Source organism: Crassostrea angulata, chromosome 8 (genome assembly GCF_025612915.1).
Source record: "Crassostrea angulata isolate pt1a10 chromosome 8, ASM2561291v2, whole genome shotgun sequence".
Classification (NCBI taxonomy): Eukaryota; Metazoa; Mollusca; class Bivalvia; order Ostreida; family Ostreidae; genus Magallana; species Magallana angulata.
Window position 1 is genome coordinate 7,972,953 of NC_069118.1, and position 17,435 is coordinate 7,990,387.

At 33.1% G+C, this 17,435-nt stretch overlaps 3 protein-coding genes across 4 annotated transcripts; 1 reads left to right on the top strand and 2 right to left on the bottom strand.

The window, feature by feature from the left end:
- The first annotated feature begins 1,766 nt into the window (after positions 1-1,766).
- On the top strand, positions 1,767-9,301 carry LOC128161212 (GTPase IMAP family member 4-like). Of its 2 annotated transcripts, none has more exons than XM_052824438.1 (7): positions 1,767-1,882; positions 3,630-3,833; positions 4,544-4,597; positions 4,787-4,825; positions 5,741-5,803; positions 6,253-6,345; positions 6,848-9,301. In XM_052824438.1, the coding sequence occupies exons 2-7, from the start codon at positions 3,632-3,634 to the stop codon at positions 7,963-7,965; spliced, it is 1,569 nt and encodes a 522-aa protein (XP_052680398.1). In that variant the 5' UTR covers positions 1,767-1,882; positions 3,630-3,631; the 3' UTR covers positions 7,966-9,301. The 2 variants fall into 2 exon arrangements, with proteins under 2 accessions (XP_052680398.1, XP_052680399.1); XM_052824439.1 differs by lacking the exon at positions 1,767-1,882 and adding an exon at positions 3,152-3,355.
- LOC128161213 (uncharacterized) lies at positions 8,916-11,731 on the bottom strand. Its single transcript, XM_052824440.1, has 3 exons — positions 11,306-11,731; positions 10,423-10,477; positions 8,916-10,206 (listed from the first exon to the last, which is right to left on the bottom strand). Exons 1-3 carry the CDS (start codon positions 11,404-11,406, stop codon positions 9,538-9,540), a joined length of 825 nt encoding a protein of 274 aa, XP_052680400.1. The 5' UTR covers positions 11,407-11,731; the 3' UTR covers positions 8,916-9,537.
- Positions 11,732-12,096: 365 nt separating this feature from the next.
- Positions 12,097-15,508, bottom strand: LOC128161236 (uncharacterized). Its single transcript, XM_052824463.1, has 4 exons — positions 14,815-15,508; positions 14,356-14,452; positions 13,535-13,709; positions 12,097-12,452 (listed from the first exon to the last, which is right to left on the bottom strand). Exons 1-4 carry the CDS (start codon positions 15,473-15,475, stop codon positions 12,261-12,263), a joined length of 1,125 nt encoding a protein of 374 aa, XP_052680423.1. The 5' UTR covers positions 15,476-15,508; the 3' UTR covers positions 12,097-12,260.
- Between the last annotated feature and the right edge of the window lie 1,927 nt (positions 15,509-17,435).

A 17,435-nucleotide genomic window follows, 5' to 3' on the forward strand; every position in this document is an offset into this window, starting at 1 on the left:
ATCTAAATTATTTTGCACAGACAGTGCAGTCCTTCTTCGGGTGCACAGCCGACCATATACCGGTAATTGTGTATCTCATACAGAGTGTATACTTTTAGCATCATATTGTTGATTCTTGCAATATATCCAACAAAAATAATAATGTGATGTCATTTTTATCAGTTTCCACAACAAAATGAAATAAACAATCCCTGTTCTGATTTTGATGCGGTCACCGCACGATATACAATAGTGAAAGGTTTTCGCTTGCGTATTAAAATAACAGACACAGGAACACGCCCCTAAATTATCATGGGAGCACAGATAAATTAGTCTGAATATCAGCCTGTTTAGTCAGTTTTAAGTAGTACCTTACCACAGCGATGAATGCCATATCTTTCCAAATTGTGTTTACAAATTTTTGCAAACAGTAAAACATATTCGGGTGAGAAAATTCCAGTACAGCGTTTAGCATGAATTATTGCTTATAGAATGAGTAGCCAAAAGCGTTAAAGTAGAAGTCTCGAACCAACATGGCGGTAGTCCTGCGTAACAGGAGATTTATACGATTTTAGAACTCAAGCTACTTTCAGGGATCATGAAGCATTCACGTGCCTCAAAGATATTAAATTTTGAACTACAACGTCACTTCCGTTTTAACGTGACGTCAATTTTTAAATTTTAAAAAAGTGATTTTGTCCAGGGCGTTTTTAAAAAACGCTTGAAGATACAGACTTGGAATTTTCTGTGTTGAAGTATTTATCAATTTTATTTGGACATAAGGCTGGAATTTAGTTTCCGTCACCTCCAGTCAAAACCGTAAGTGTTTTTAAATTTTCGAATTTTTCTTTTCAATTTTTAATATTTATTAGGTTTGTAGAGTTTGTTATGCTAAATACGAAACTGAAATCCGTTTGAAAATCGGACAATGCATTACAGAGATATCGGGGTTTAAAACTTGATTTTTCCGGAAATTTTGATTCCGCGTCCTTGGTTTAAGAAATAGCCTAATGTTCAAAGTAAAATTAACTCGTACCAAAAATAATTGCTAAGTCGTACTTGAACACATTCGAATTTTTTTTGTTCAGTCGTTCTGTAAATCGGAAAGGTTTTTGTTAAGTCGTACTTAAAATCATTCGTATTTTGTTAAGTCGTACCAGGAATAATTCGTTTTTTATCATCTTTTTATTTTAGTTACACTTGTTATTGGTTTAAGAGCTCTGCTTCTAACAGGAACTTCCAGCTTTAATTCCAACATTAACGGAAGACCCACTCGTTGCTTTGCAACGAGCTTTGCTCTAGTTTCTGGTTATTCTTGTGTAAATAAACGTTACTCTCTCTCTCTCTCTCTCAAACATATTAATGGAAAACATATTTAGTCTACCATTTGCCGTGTAATGCGATTAGCGCCAAATAGACTCTGCAATCAGTGGTAGCATGCTTAACAACGTCCATTAGACTGCTATCATATTAACTTAAGATTATCAGGTAACCTTACACGGCTTTTAGGTAACTGATACATCATGGGGTTTTTTTTTGGGGGGGGGGGGGGGGGTGGTTTTTGTTTTTGTTGTACATAGTCAATATACAGTTATACAGAATCTCTAAAACACATGAAATAAATTTCAAATTGCTCATTTCATTGTAATTGTCAATTACTAAGCTTTTTTCACTGTCGGTTTGAAAGCAATACAGTTGTGTATTGACATATCATAAGCAATGAGATTATTCAGGTAGTGAATCGTGTTAAAAAGCACGCTACCATGATAGTTTTTTTTCGTTCTGAATAAACACCCTTTTCGAGTCCAAATAATCAGTGCACAAAAATAAAGACATGCGCAAACGTGTGCTCATTGACTTTGAGATTGAATACCTGACCTAACAAACAGAGCCTTAAAAACAGGTAGGTCAACTGATTTTCTTATTTAATCGTGCAGATAATCAGATAAAAATTCAAATACATTTTAGAACATTTTTGTAAATATATTAGTTAGAGCTTTCTTTTCGAAGACTTATCCCCAGTCTTTTTAATGTTTATAAAACAAAAATGCTAACTTGTTTTTTTTTCTCGCCGGTGTGAAGGTATCGAGCAATGCAGAATAATGCATAATAGCTAATAATGTAACTATACTTAGTAGTCTGAGTTTAGCTCGTTCGAGGCTGTAACGACTGTGCTCTCGATTTAACTTAAGTTTTGAATGAGCAGGAAATAGTCCACGCGCAGTAGTTATCAAAAGCGTAAAAACGGCAACGAAAAACTCTTAATTTTTCTATGAAGCAAAGCCATTTTATCGCCTAACAATTAATGCAGGTTTTAATTTTTGCACTATGGATGGTAACAGCATAATGAAACGTTAAAAAGAAGCTTACAAGAACTAAGTTTGGCAATTCTAATTGAAAAATGTAACAAACTTAAAGAAAAAAGACATTGCTTAATTATTTAATATTGTTGAATTTCTGTAGCTGTATATGTAATGTATACATGTAAATCAAAAGCAAGACATGCTATCCTAAGCAAACATTTCAGGTTTTAAAAAATCTTTTAAGATATTTTCAAAAGATAAAACTCCTATACAGGAATTTTAAATTTTCTGAAAATTAGTCTGACAGTGGGGTAGGTTTAACGATTTGAAACCCTGATACTAAGTTGCAAGACTTTAATAACTGTTTGTCATTGAAATCAAAACTTCAACAAGTAAGCAAAATACTCCAATATAGGACTAAATAATTTCTTACGTAATATTGCGTGTTTTGTACATAGAAAAAGCGTGTTATTGACTTCGAAGTTTAATGGTAGCTCCACAAAATCGAAAAGCTACAGTGTACATTTAATTTGTAAATCGTACAGCTGACTGCCTTCTTATGGTCGGTATTTTGTTAAATTTATCATACAGTTTAAAGAAGCATGACAATTCTTTAGTTATCTCAATGATTAAAATTGCAAATTAACTTATCCCAGATCTAAAAATGTCGAGGCAGTCTTGCACTCATTAACATTAACATATGAAAACCATGGCTTTATCCGCACCAATGTAAGACTGAAGAAGTATTATTGCAGTTTTACAGTGTTCGTTAAATCGATAACTCTAAGAGGTTAATATATAATTAGGTATATACACCGTTGAAATGCATTATAATGTTTAAATTTGAACCTGCTGTTTAAAAATACACCGAAACGGAAGAATATTGGTGTTAAATTTCAGACTGCTGAGATAAGATAAAAGATTTTAGTAGCATGTCTTTCACTGATTTTTAACAACTAGCAAAAGACAAAATTGTATGTGTTGACAAGTTGGGCATGTCAATACATGCTTCGTGTCCTTAGGAATCCGAATACAACGCTAACTGTGTAAAAAAAAAAGTCAAGGATGTCCAGGTGATTGGGACTGTCTAATAATTGATTTATTTGATCAATAAGAAACTATTGTGTAATTGTTTATCACATTTCTTTTTCCATTTTTATCGCATACAGAAGTGTCATATGGAGGAACTCAATTTCATATTTTTAAAATTCAAATGCTCATTATTAAATTTGGTATACGAGATAATGTAGATGGAGAAAAAATGTTAATATTTTCCATATTTTTATGCTCTCAAAATTTAAAAAATCGGTTTTTTTTAATTAAGTTTTTTTCTTTTTGCTTTTGCAGCTATGGAAATCGAATCAATTGAAAAGTTATTGCAAAGCTTGGAACTGGAAAGTTATATAAACTTATTCAAACAAAATGAGCTCGGGCTAAAATTGTTGATGTCATTGTCTGACACGGAATTGAAAGAAGCACTGACAGAACTCAAATTACCTCTTGGAAACCGCTTACTGATTATCAAAAAGATACAGGAAATTAAAGCTGGAGGTAAGTTCACCTTATTTAGAAAATACTAATTTTGGACTTTTTATTAGAAAATACAAATAATACGATTTGATTTGATCGACAATTAATACATTTTGAGAAAAATGCGAAATATTTTTATCATAGTGAATTGAATAAGCTGAATTAAAATAATTACCAGTTAACATTAAATAATTTAATCTAGTCTCAAATAAACTTAAAATATGTTTACTTAAGACTAAAAATATTATTTTATACAATAAATTTATTGACCAATAAATAATGTTTACATGCGTGTACCTTTAAAAGATAATCATTTCCATCTAAGCAAAACAGTTAATTAGGAGATATGCATCTTTTCTGTTGGGGTAGACTGTGAACATACAACCTTACAACCTTAAGCTCCACTGCCTATTTAAAAGTCTTAAAATTCACGAGCGCAATGAGGTACATATTCGTCCGTCAGCTGGTCATTGTGTTTTATCAAAACTTATGTGTATGTGAAAGGATATAAATGTTATTATATGTGCTCATAAATACCTTATTTTTAAATTAAGACTTGCTTAACCATTTATAAACACATTTGTCTAGATCGTGCTTGTCTAGTAAGATATATGGAGCGTGTCCAATACATAAATACCTTGTACAGTCAAAGACAGCTACAATTTGTTAAATGATATGTTTAAGAATATTGAATTCTATAAAAAAACAAAACATTGTTCTTATAATTTCAGGGGATAGATGCGAACACGACTCCACCGAGAAGGAAGCAGGGGACACCAGAAATGGTTAGTGCAAGATCAATTTCATAATCTGTTTTAAATTCTAAGATTTCTTAAATTTATTTGTGATAAAAATTGCTTGTCATTTCCACACATCTGTCCGATTTTGTGTGTTGGGGGTTTTACATAGTCATCTTCACTTACTATTGATTACTCTTGTTTAAGTCATATTATATTTGACTAATGTTTTTACAGAACCTAGAGTACCGTTGGAAACAGGGGACACCAGTAAAAGTAAGTGCAATGCATTCGAGGATTATATCATATGATATTGTAATTATGTAATTTAATATTATGCATTGTATGATATCAAACTTCTAAATGCTGTATTAAATGAAAAAAATATTATATTGTGTGGTACAGTATTATGTCATTAAATATTATATACCTATTTACTGGCAATAAAGACGATAGCAAGTTTATTGTCAACCAAAGAACTACTTTTTCAGGAAGCCAAGGGCAATAGTGGCTGCTGAGGGAGACAATATCTTGCTATCGTCTGAATGGTCCGTAAATAGGTATTTTATTAAACCAATGAAAACTTCATTTGCCGGAAATGCAGATTTTCTCGATGGTAATCAAATTAGAGTTATCGGACTTTAATCCGAGATTAAAAACGGGAGAAACCAAATGATGTAGTAAATAGTTTCGATGACTATTTACCATGGACAGATAGGACGGAAAACTATATCATATTTATATATGATTGTATGTTTTTCGGTCGTAAGAGGTAAAAAAAAAAATATACATTATCTTTTTGTATCATGTAACCTGTTGCTTTTCTATTAATTTTCTTTTGTGTGCTCAAAGATAAAAGGTGACACAATTTTTAATCATGAATTTTATTAATTTTGATGATGCTCATTTAAGTCACATTGGTGGTTTTTAAAATTGGACGAAAATAAAAGATTTACTGTAATAATTTAGACATATTTTATGTAATAAATTTTATATAAATTGGGAAACAAAAATAAACTTTATAAACTCTCGCATGAGATAAGTAGGTCAGGATATAGGTAACATGTGTGTACATTACAATAAATAAATGAGCTGATTGTAGTTGATTAACATGGGCTTTTAATAACTTCCAGAATTCAACAATAAGTATTGAAAAATCCTACACTTAATTGACATCATTTAATTTTACAGAATCAAAACAAAAAGCAGAGGAACACGTGAAGAAAGAGTGTTCAAACCAAAATGTTGAAAAAGGTAAGCAAAAGCTTCAAATGAAGAGAATATATTGATATTCAATTCACAAATTGGAATATCAATTTCCCTCATGTTGTCGCTAACCATAATGTGGTCATGTTTCACCCATTTGGTCTCGGTACATGTATTTGATGTGTTTAATTACATCAAACCTGAAATATTATCGTATATATAACATTAATTCCGGAATATTTTCAATCATTTTAAAATAGTGACTCTTGATAACTTTTTAACTACTTTAAACATAACATACCTATTCATCAGATCAGTTTTAAAGGCAGGCAAAGTTAATATCTCATAATTAACTTACTAATTAAGCAGTTCCATATTGAATATTATATCAGCTTATCTGTATTACTTTTTCTTAGTAAAGACGATAAAAATAAATTTCATTTAATTTGATAGTCAGATAAAAATATAATTAGATTTCGTTTTTCAATGTTTAACAGGAAATGTAAAGGATATTATTGGATCGTTCGAAAAAATATCAAAACATGTACCTTCGGGTGCTTTAAATCCAGATGTTCACAGGAAAAAGAAAGGTATGTATGAAAGTATTCCATATTCAAAATGTTATGACTATACATATCTAAACCTATCTATCGTCTTCTCATAATTATTTCGGCCTGATTGATGTTTGTTTTAAATTGATCTGCCTGATAAACAGTTTTAAAAAACTATAGTATTACAATGCTAGAATCCACCGGAAAATCAAATTCTACTTACAAATGAGGCAACAACGAGTTAATTGCCCTCATATATCAATTGTTTCGCTGTACCTCAAAACATAGTTGCTAAAGAGGGAACAATAATCTTGCTTTTCTTCTCATAGCTAGTATTTAAGTATACAATATGTGGTTGTAAGTGTGTGAAATTATGATTTTGGCATATATTTAAATCATATGTAAATTTTAACGTACCAAAGTTGTTCTACTATTGCTTCATTTTATGTACGTGTCCGGGTTGATAGGTGCAGCCAAACAAGTCTTCATCAATAGAAGATTCATTTAATTAAATCATTTGATTATGTTTATATTTTCTCAGATGATGTAGAGGGTGAAAATAAGGAGAATGAAATAAGAATGGTGCTCATAGGAAAAACAGGATCAGGAAAAAGCGCTACGGGGAATACCATCCTTGGAGAAAAAAAGTTCACTTCCTCCACATCTGGTTCATCTGTCACTAGTAGTTGTTCACAGAAATTTGCTCATCGTTTTGGGAGCAAGATTGTTATTGTTGATACTCCTGGTATCTTTGATACAAAACAAAGCAATAATAAGATTCAACAGGAAATTTTCAAATGTGTCGGAATCACCGCACCTGGCCCTCATGCTTTCATTTTAGTTCTTAGTCTGACAAGGTACACCGAGGAAGAAAAGAGAACTGTAGAGCATTTTGTAAAGTACTTCGGAGACAAAATTTACGGTTATTTTATTGTGCTTTTCACAAGAAAAGATGATCTTGATGATGAAGGAAAGAGTCTATCCGATCATATTAAAACCGTTCCGGGTGAACTCCAACTGTTTCTTAAGAAATGTGGTGGGAGAGTAATTGCCTTCAATAACAAGCTTAAAGGGGAAGAGCAAGATGCGCAAGTTTCGGCGTTATTGTCAATGATTTCAGAAAACATAAAACACAATAAAGGTGATTGCTATACCAATGAAATGTACCATGAAGCTGAAGCGCTTATCCAGAAAAGAGAGAAAGAAATCATACAGAAAGCGAAGATTGAACGAGAAAAAGAGCAAAAAGATATTGATAAAAAGTTAGCTAAAGAGTATAAATCAAAGTTAGTTGAGAAAACTGATAAATTTAATGAAACGCAAACGCAGCTTGAAGAGATAATACGGGCAATTCATGCACAGGAAAAATCAGAAAATGTTATGGATACTAAAATGAAAGGTTCTGAGAAAAAGGTGCAGAGTACGCAATCAATGGGGATGAAAAGAGATGAATTAAAACAAAAGCTGGAAGGATTGCTTAAAAACAAAATGGATTTAGAAAAGAAGCAAGAAGAAGACAGAAGGGAAATGGAACGCAAAGCACAGGAGAAATTTAAGATACAACAAAGAAATGCTCGTAATGTAGTTCGAGAGGAAGTTGAACAAGAGAAGGGTTTCTTTTCAAGGGCTTGGAGTCACCTGAAATCTTATTTTTCGTAAAAAGCAATCGTCACTCAAAGAACTCATCTGTTTGTGTAATCTTCACTGCCATTAGACTCTAATCCGCCACAGATAACGATTTATTGAGAAACGTTCTTGCGCTGCACATTGGTTTTAGAGTAGCTTTAGTCGGTTACAAGGAAAATTGACTGACCCTTGAAAACATTTTGAGATGTGTTATACTTATGTGTGGTATACACATATCCTTCTCAAATTCTGAACGTTTTCTTAAATTTAACTGCAGCATAGATTAAACCCTTTCTTTAAACCCTGTTCTTAAAATACACATTCCTATCCCAACGTATTCTTGTATATGGTAATAACACTCACGTCTTTTGATGATCAGTTAATGTGTGTTTTTTTTTCTATTAATTTTTTATCTTTTTTAAATTTCTTTTGAAAAGGATATTAAATAAAGTACAGACTGCCGTAGATACTTTGAGTGATGTATTTTTCTTGCTTTAATTCATTGTTTCATACTTACTGGGATTAATTGTGGCGTGTTATTGTTATATATCTATTATATTTCAAAGAGATTTTCATCATATTGTATTCATCTTTTTAAAAAACTTTATGATTTGATTTGTTAGATCCTTGGTCGATTACCTCTAAAGGATTGAGCATATTTTTCTTTGCTATACTTTTTGTTATTTGTTTTTATATTTTCTCTGTATTATTGTCGTACCTACCATATCATCGGGCAATTTATTGTACCTATAAATGGAAAATTGGATAAACTAAATATGTCTTTAAGATATTAAGGAGTTCGCTTTTTAATCACGCGATGTCGAATATTTAACTAATACGACGTAAATGTATAAATTTTATGATTAAGATTTGTCGAATTCTTTCTTACTGAAATTAAATTTTATACTTCTTCTTGTTCTAATCTTACAGTTTTAATTTTTATTTGAAAAAAAATATTGCTAGAAATGATGTCATCCAAGCAATACATTAATACTACATTTATTCCAAGTATGATGTCTCTAAATAATATAATGCTGTTTGAATTACTAGTATAATGATAATGTAGTTTCATTAACACATGGATAAAAATTGTTGAGGTTTTGTAAGTCTCAACTGATATAAGCGAATCAAACTTTATACAATTAATTTTTAGGAAACAAAAATGTTTATTCTGAAAAATAAATCATTATATATTTTTAACACTGATTTTTTCTATAATGTATCATGTTGATTACTGCTGATTTGAAATAGATGAACAATGGACACAATCACTTTTAACGCTTAATGACAATATTTATACTTCATTAAATAAATGTTAAAAAATGTATATAAATGAAGAGATCTTTCTGCTACAATAGAAACCACGTTTCTATTTACATACCCACGGTTCAATGGACAAGATGATTATTATTGTCATTTTCCAGGTAAATATACTTAAACTGAAAAATATAAAGGTTATAGAAAAGTAATTATCTACAGACAAGGCAAGACATAAAAATTAAGCACAGCTTTGTTTGAAAACGACTAAAATCTTTGTAAATAATGCATGTTTGTATTCCACCAAATTAGATGAGTTTGGAATGCATTGCCATCTGAAAATATTTTTTATTGCTTTTCTAAAACAAAATACATATCAGAGTTTTCATCGTAAGAGGTCTGATGACATGTTGAAGAAATAGATCTGCCTTGACGTATGTGTGAGTTGCCGTCGCTCTCTTGTCCCATTATTTCGACATATTCCCTTTCTGTTTCAGGTATTTCAACACGGGGCCTTTCCCTTGGAGATTGGCCAATCGTGTCGCCGTGGCTATGTTTATCCTCCTTTATTAGAACAAAATAGTTTTCACTCTGAGACTCAGAATTGGATTCTCGATCGCTTCTTTCACGTTGTGTAAACTCTGTCTGGTCGCTCGGTAAGGTCCTTTGGGGTGCACTGTTTTCTATTCTAGAAGATACACTGTTCACCTCATAACTTTGAATACTGCTGACATTCGTTTCATTCTGAGATTGTTTGTTATCATGTTTATTAACGTTACAACATTGTACATTCTTATTAAAACTTCCTTCATAGGTATGAGCGGTGTTATAATATTCCACGTCGTTTCCGTCGTACGATGACGTCACTTCTATGTCATTGTTGTATCCAGACTTGGCAGCACCCGTTTCTTTGCCGACTGACACTGTCTGTCTTGTAGACGATGTTGAGTCGGACACAGTGCTGACATGATTTCGTTGAGGTAGATTTTTTCTGATCTTTGAGAAATCGATGGCTTCCTGGGGTAATAAATTGAGTCAGACGTTAAAATATGTTATATAGACACAGTTTAAATAAATATTATATATCAGAATTATACCTATTCTAGTTGAACGATTTGTGTTGTTGTTGATAACGTAAACTATGAAAACTTCAGTTCAATTTTCTCCTACAGACGGTAAGTATTTGGTTTAATTTTCCAATATAAGAAATAGAAGATGTATAGGTTTACATACAAAATATTCGCTCTCTGAGTGAGGTTGTGTTTCGATCTCGTCTTTATCTTGCTTTCTACAACAGGAAAAAAATCCAGTATAGATATACTCCAATAACTCATGATAAATATTTATATTCTAGAGACAAACCTCAAGAGTATAGAGAAAATCTAGAGCATAATAAGCGCAAACCTGCGTTGATTTAGATTTATTTACAACGCTATTTTATTTATCTCTGAATGTTTCGTATCGTTTCATTTTTAAACTAAATAAATGCTTTTTTAAACATGATAATATATATGTGTATTATATAAATATTAGTAACATCTATGCATTATGTATCTTGATAAAAAGAAATTTATGAGTTAAAAAGTGTCAATTTATTCCTTCAGGTAAATCAGGATGAGCACCATACTAAATAGATCGATCTTGTTAAGCAGGTATAATATAGTCAACTGCGTGATCAAATAGAGACATGTAATCAAATGTATACACTACTGGTACATACTGGTGTTATAATTATTATTAAATTATGATTAATTGGAACTTTATTGGAAACTTTAAAGAATCTTACAGTAAACCCTTAGATTTTCTTAAATCTATCATGGTTAAAATATAAACAGATTTTGCAAATGCAGTTCATGTAATTTTGCTAAAGACTTTAATTGCCAACAACAGGTTTTATTATGTGATTTTTTTATGCAGCGAGACATGAGGAGATACGGTGTGATATTCACACATAGATTAATAAATCCAATAAACACATAGCCAAACGCCACACCGAAAGATTATAACGGCAACACAGTAAATGATTTAGTAAAATGATTGAAAGAATGATATGGTTACTATTTAATCCACAACGATCGTAAATGTGAAGACGAGGATCCATTGTTTATACACTAACCTCTTTAAGCAGAGACAATACAGCGACAGTCCCAGTATGACGATTAGACACAGGGCTAAAACACCTCCCAGCGCCCCAGCCACCGCGGCTAATGATGTCATCACGGCGGGGGAACACGGTGGTCAGTTTCTAAGCGATACGCTAGGCATTATGTGTCGTATACACGGGGTGGTGTGTGGTTGCTCTCTAGAGTAATTGCCGTTGTGTCGATGGTTTAATAACATAAAGTAACTCTTCCGGGATTGGAGTCGCATATTTAGCGCCGCTTACTGGGAATTAAAGATTCGATGTCTTCTTTTCCACAAGACTGCCTTCCCCTTGTACGTCGTAGGTGTTAAGGAATTTTAAAAAGGGATTTTTTTAAAATACTTTCCTCTCCGGAAATCCACAATCCAAATACCGCTCCTATTGTAACAGCCTGAACCTGATCATAAAGGTGACTGGGTATTTTGATAAACTTTAAAGACCGAGGCCCTTATTGTGATAGTGTGCCCTTTAATAAAAGCATTCACCTGACAGTCTAAGTCGGTCATCCGATTGAAACACATTGCACAAACCAAATTTATGACTGACCACTTTATACCGGTATCATAGACATATCAGATTGTTGTAAAGGATGCATTGCGGTAAAGAGTAAACTACAATTTAAAATACGAATGCAAAGAAACAGAACCATTATATTGTTGCAAATTCTGTAATATTAATCAAATCAAGACAGTGACTTTCAAGTAAGGTTAAGGCGTGTAAAAGTAGTTAAATATGATTAAAACCGCATAAAATTCTTTCTTCACTTCCTAGTCAGGACACGCTACGTATGATAAAAATACAGAAATTAGAATCGAGTTTTCAATTTAAATAAAATAATAAAAAAATAATAATTCACGTATAGTGTGATTTTTTATTTTAAAAACTTTAACAGCCGCAGCAGGTCGACGTGTGTCATTCTTTCTATCCTTTAATTCGTGCTTGTGTTATTGTTTCTCTTTGGATGGCTGTGTGGTAACCACGTCGGGATGCTTTTGGCTCTCGTTCTCCGGACTTTGACTTGTAACTTTCGGCTCGTCTCGGGACTTTCCGGTGGCTGGGATGACAGGCCACTGTCACTAATTGACCGATGTCGTCTGCTTGGTCCGTTTCTACCCAGAGTCTAAATTAAAAAAAACAACGAAACTCCAGTTGCATGTCCCCACTTTACGCATCATACATCACAAATATGAAAACATGTACAGAAAAAAAATGCGTTTCCAATTCTTTTGTAAATAGACCAAGTTCAATTTTCAAGGCTGCGTAAATGGAGATCATATCAGGTAGTCAAACAGTTTGCTTAATTACTTAATATCACAGCTTCCGCAAGATTAAAAGCGAAAATCAAATATCATCTGTAAAGACGGAAGATGTTTTTTTTTTTTTAACTTGTAATGTGATGATGGCGTCTTGCTGCTCGAAGACAAATAAGGAAACGCCATTTTCACTTTGGTATTCCATTTTGTTAATTAAATGCAACTTCCTGTATTTATCAAATATCTTATTTCCATTAAGTTTATTTAATTTACACTCTCCACAGAACATTAAGACGATTACATACGGACAAACCTCTGTTCATGTGCACCTGGCTTCTGATTTTGCCAAAACTTAGACCATTCTGTAAAACTATATCTAGTTTATTATTTAAAACTAATAAGAACGTGTAACAAAAAACGTGTATGTGACGTAATTGATAAAAAGATCAGATTTGAATTACATGATTGTTATATGACGCTGGCCAAGTATATCATTAGGTGACGTGAATATTTAAAAATGGTTGTGCATAGTCAATGACTGCGGCCATTATTTAATTTGTAGTCAAAACCTTTAAGAAATTGGCATCAGCAGGAATCAAATGAAATTCGACTTTCATGTTCAGAAAGATCATAATATTGTAAACGATTATTTGGTCGCCATGAAAAGGATATTAATTGATATTTCAATTCAATGACAACCGACAGTCTCTAATTTCTTCGTAAAATTTGTCAGTATCCTTGAATAAATTGATTCATTTACTAATCAGATGTCCGCACATAAGGACAATGGGCACGCTCGCAACTTTCAGCTACCTGTTTGCACGACAAGCATTAAATGATAAATTTAATAACTCCATTTACATTTATTTAAAACGTCACCGCACCTTTGGAATTTGTTCCATACAAGATGAAACAAACACTATAAGACGTAATCATTAATGTACTGTACCTCGTTAGGTAACGAGAACGTGAGCTCAGTGTCCTTCCTGAGTGTTCGACCTCTTTGCCTTCTGACATAGTCCATTTCGTCATAGCTAACGCTCTCTCGGCAGCATGTGAAACACGAGCGTCGGGGGGCGTAAGGGTGGACTTGGCTGAACCCAAACACTGGCTCTGTTGTGCAGCTTAATAAAGGAAAATTAGAGGCGTCAGTTTATTTTAATTTGTCATATTTTGAAGTCTTTACGATAAAATTTTAGGCATAGCACTAAACTTTCGTAATTTTCATCTCTTTTTTAATAATTCATATCGTTTGTTGCTTTGGGGTGGATGCGTTCTATGAACTATTTTAAAAAGAACTTGAACTTTCAGTAGAGCGTATCTATTTCTTGCGTCAAAATAAGTTAAAATGACGCGGTTTCAAGCGAAATATGCAAAGATTGCGTAGTGTTAGCCCAAAAGCCGGCAATGAAAAAGACAGGACTACTTTGAAAAAGAGCCATTTTAACAAGAGCTTGGACTTTGGGTTCTTGTGTCAAACAGCAATGTGACTTCTATTTCACTGCTGGCAACTCAGACAAGGTTCTGTAAATCAACAAGATTTGCCTGGCTTTTAAGCTAAGACTGCGCAATTTGTGTATATTTCACTTGAAACCAGCGTTATTTAAACTTGTCTTGATGCAAGAAATAGATAGTTAGTTCTTTAAAATTGTTCTATATTTTTTGTGACATATGCGGGTATAAAGGTAACAAAATCCACAGAAAAATTACTTAATCCGCGATTGCAATATATAGCAATGGTTTTTCAAATACTCTCAACGGCCCACCTACCCACACATTTTCAGACAGACGTAGAGCACACAGCAGAGAAGCAGGAATCCAAGGAGTCCTATCACCGCGCACAGTGTGTATAAAAGCCAGGTCGGTACTGTAAACAAAAAAACAACACCTTTAATTTCAAATTCTCTCTCTCTCTCTCTCTCTCTCTCTCTCTCTCTCTCTCTCTCTCTCTCTCTCTCAGGCGCAACTCTCTCTCTCTCTCTCTCTCTCTCTCTCTCTCTCTCTCTCTCTCTCTCTCTCTCTCTCTCTCTCTCTCTCTCTCTCAGGCGCAAAAAACAGAAAGGCAAACATTAAATTATCTCTTTCTTGTAGATCTCTATTCTCTTAATTTCCCCCCTCCCTCTTTCTGAGTTTGATTTTTCTATCTTTTTTTTTTCTTTTTTTTTTCTTTCTTTCTTTTTTCTATCTCTGTCAGAGAAAATGTATAAAGTTTCATGTATATTTTCTTACGTCCAATATCATTCACGTCTAACTTATTGTGAACATAAGTATGTATATCATTATGACTTTCTCGGAAGCAAGTGGGAACGGGAAAATTCCACGATCCGTTCACACACTGCAGTACACTGGCGCCTTGGATGTTGTAGCCCGAGAAACACGAGATGATAACACTTGTTCCCCCTGCGGAAGCCATCGCTGTACCGCCGCTTATATTGGGAATGGGACAAGTTGACGACATATTGGGAGAAGCGGGGACAACATTTGGGTGACTGGTCGACAGGGAGTTCAGTAGAATCGAACTTGGCTTTATGGACGCTGCAACAGTGTCCGTGCTTTCTGCGGTTTTGTCCCGTGTAGACGCCACAGTGATTGTGATTTCAGTTGTCTTTTGCCATGTAGCTGGCGCGGCGCTTGTCCTTTCTGTGGTCTTGTCCCGTGTAGACGCCACAGTGCTGGGGATGTCCGTGGTGTGTTCCTGTGTAGTTGCTGCAGAGCTTGTGCTGGGTGTAATGGATGTGGGAATCAGCGAAGACTCCCAGGGGTCTGTGGTGGTTCCTTCCTCTGTTGAGAGTTGTTGACTTAATGAAGTCGAGGCTCCACACATTCTGTGTCGATTTGTCAAGATGGCGATTAATGTCAGCGAAAGCCACATCTGTTTTAGTGAGGCCATCCTTTATTCCCTATTTAATGTCATGTGTTCCTATAAAAAAGATACATCTACCGTAGTAGTAAAAATAAAATTATTCAATTAAATATGAAGTTAATCCATTAGTTGGTTTAGTTATCATTTTTAATAAGAAACATCAGCATATTAAAAAAAGTTTTAAAAAATAATGAGGATCCGACAAGCGTTTTAATATGCCTGAAACCTCAAGATGTTATAGACATTAACACCAACATATACTCGGCTTGCACATTTTTAGATATAATTCAATATATAATTCAAAGACTCGTTTTAAATGTAATTTTAAACGTTCCTTATGATAACGTTGTCATCATAACCATAAGTAGCAGCATATTTATACGGTATTTGAGCTCCATGCTAAAACAGACAGCGACCCTAATCTTGCTATGGATAGATAAAGATAAGGAGGGAGAAAATGTCCATCTCCTGCATGCAGTTTTAATGTTATGAAACTACACTTTTACGCTATTCTATACAAGTTCAAACATAACTTGAAATATATTTATCATGAAAATATATAAATAAATTGCTGTTAATATTGTAAGAGGAAAGTCCAAATCGACAAACGGAGATCAAAAAGATAAGCCCTGATGCAGCTAGCAGGTGAAATGTTTCGATAAAATAACAAGTATCGCATTAAAACAGTGCTAGTTCCCCACACAAAGGCCCTCAAAAGTCTTGTATCTAATGGTCCTCTTTTGTTCTGAGAATCCCTCGACACGTTCCATTGTTAACATTGAGAGAGCTGGATTTAACCGCATGATCTTACGTTTATTATTAACCGAATTATGTTTGATATTGGCGAAAAATTGCCAAAGATAAAATCGTCAAATAGAAGGGTTTAATTCTGGTATTTTTTATTTATATCCATAATTATGTCAATGTCATAGCGACAGAAAAACGACTGTTGACTTGCTAATCTTAATATAATGACCCACAGAATCAACTGTACAAATTTTCGTTATCGTGCATGTATTTTTACATGTATTTTTTCTTAAAATATGAAATGTATTTTTATTTTGTTTTATAACATAGGGTGGTAGCGCTGAAGATAGTTAAAAATATATTTTATGCACATTTATCTTTTTATCGTATATATATGTATCAAGATCAAAGACATGGATTCATTTGTTATACTTAAAACTCAAATCATTCAGATAATTTTTTTTTCGAATGGGTCAAATTTTAAAGGATGATGAAAGTGTTGTAATAATAATCAAAACAATATCTGTATCATTGTTAGTTGAGGGAGTATGGGACTCACACCAAAGTAAGTAAATGATTTATTATGGAACGCCTCAACTGCCTCATGTAGGTAATCTTCATAATATGATGATACTTCAACATTACATGGTGGTACTTCAACATTACATACTGATATTCCAACATTACATGATGGTACTTTAACATTACATGCTGATACTTCAACATTACATGATGGTACTTTAACATTACATGCTGATACTTCAACATTACATGATGGTACTTTAACATTACATGCTGATACTTCAACATTACGTGATGGTACTTTAACATTACGTGCTGATACTTTAACATTACGTGCTGATACTTTAGCATTACGTGCTGATACTTTAACATTACATGATGGTACTTTAACATTACGTGCTGATAGTTCAATAATGTATCAGCATGTAATGTTGAAGTAACAGCACGTAATGTTAAAGTACCATCATGTAATGTTAAAGTATAAGCATGTAATGTTGAAGTATCATCATATTATGAAGATTATCTACATAAGGCAGTTGAGGCGTTCCATAATTTATAACAGCGACATGTGTTTTATAAACAAATACAGAAACATGTATATTATATAATAACTTGATGAATAAACACCCGGCCCATCGGACCTATATGTCACTTTATAAACATTAGTATACAAGTAATAATAAGTATATGCATTGTTATTTTTTATACAGGATAGATT

Excerpts from the sequence above, each read along its gene's own strand:
- LOC128161212 (XM_052824438.1), top strand. The coding sequence starts at position 3,632 with ATGGAAATCGAATCAATTGAAAAGTTATTGCAAAGCTTGGAACTGGAA. Across the intron at positions 3,834-4,543 it reads ACAGGAAATTAAAGCTGGAG|GGGATAGATGCGAACACGAC; the intron begins GTAAGTTCACCT and ends TTATAATTTCAG. Across the intron at positions 5,804-6,252 it reads AAACCAAAATGTTGAAAAAG|GAAATGTAAAGGATATTATT; the intron begins GTAAGCAAAAGC and ends AATGTTTAACAG.
- LOC128161213 (XM_052824440.1), bottom strand. The coding sequence starts at position 11,406 with ATGACATCATTAGCCGCGGTGGCTGGGGCGCTGGGAGGTGTTTTAGCC. Across the intron at positions 10,478-11,305 it reads TATTGTCTCTGCTTAAAGAG|AAAGCAAGATAAAGACGAGA; the intron begins GTTAGTGTATAA and ends TTCCTGTTGTAG. Across the intron at positions 10,207-10,422 it reads ACTCAGAGAGCGAATATTTT|GAAGCCATCGATTTCTCAAA; the intron begins GTATGTAAACCT and ends TTATTACCCCAG.
- LOC128161236 (XM_052824463.1), bottom strand. The coding sequence starts at position 15,475 with ATGGCCTCACTAAAACAGATGTGGCTTTCGCTGACATTAATCGCCATC. Across the intron at positions 13,710-14,355 it reads GTCTGTCTGAAAATGTGTGG|CTGCACAACAGAGCCAGTGT; the intron begins GTAGGTGGGCCG and ends TCCTTTATTAAG. Across the intron at positions 12,453-13,534 it reads CGTTCTCGTTACCTAACGAG|ACTCTGGGTAGAAACGGACC; the intron begins GTACAGTACATT and ends TTTTTAATTTAG.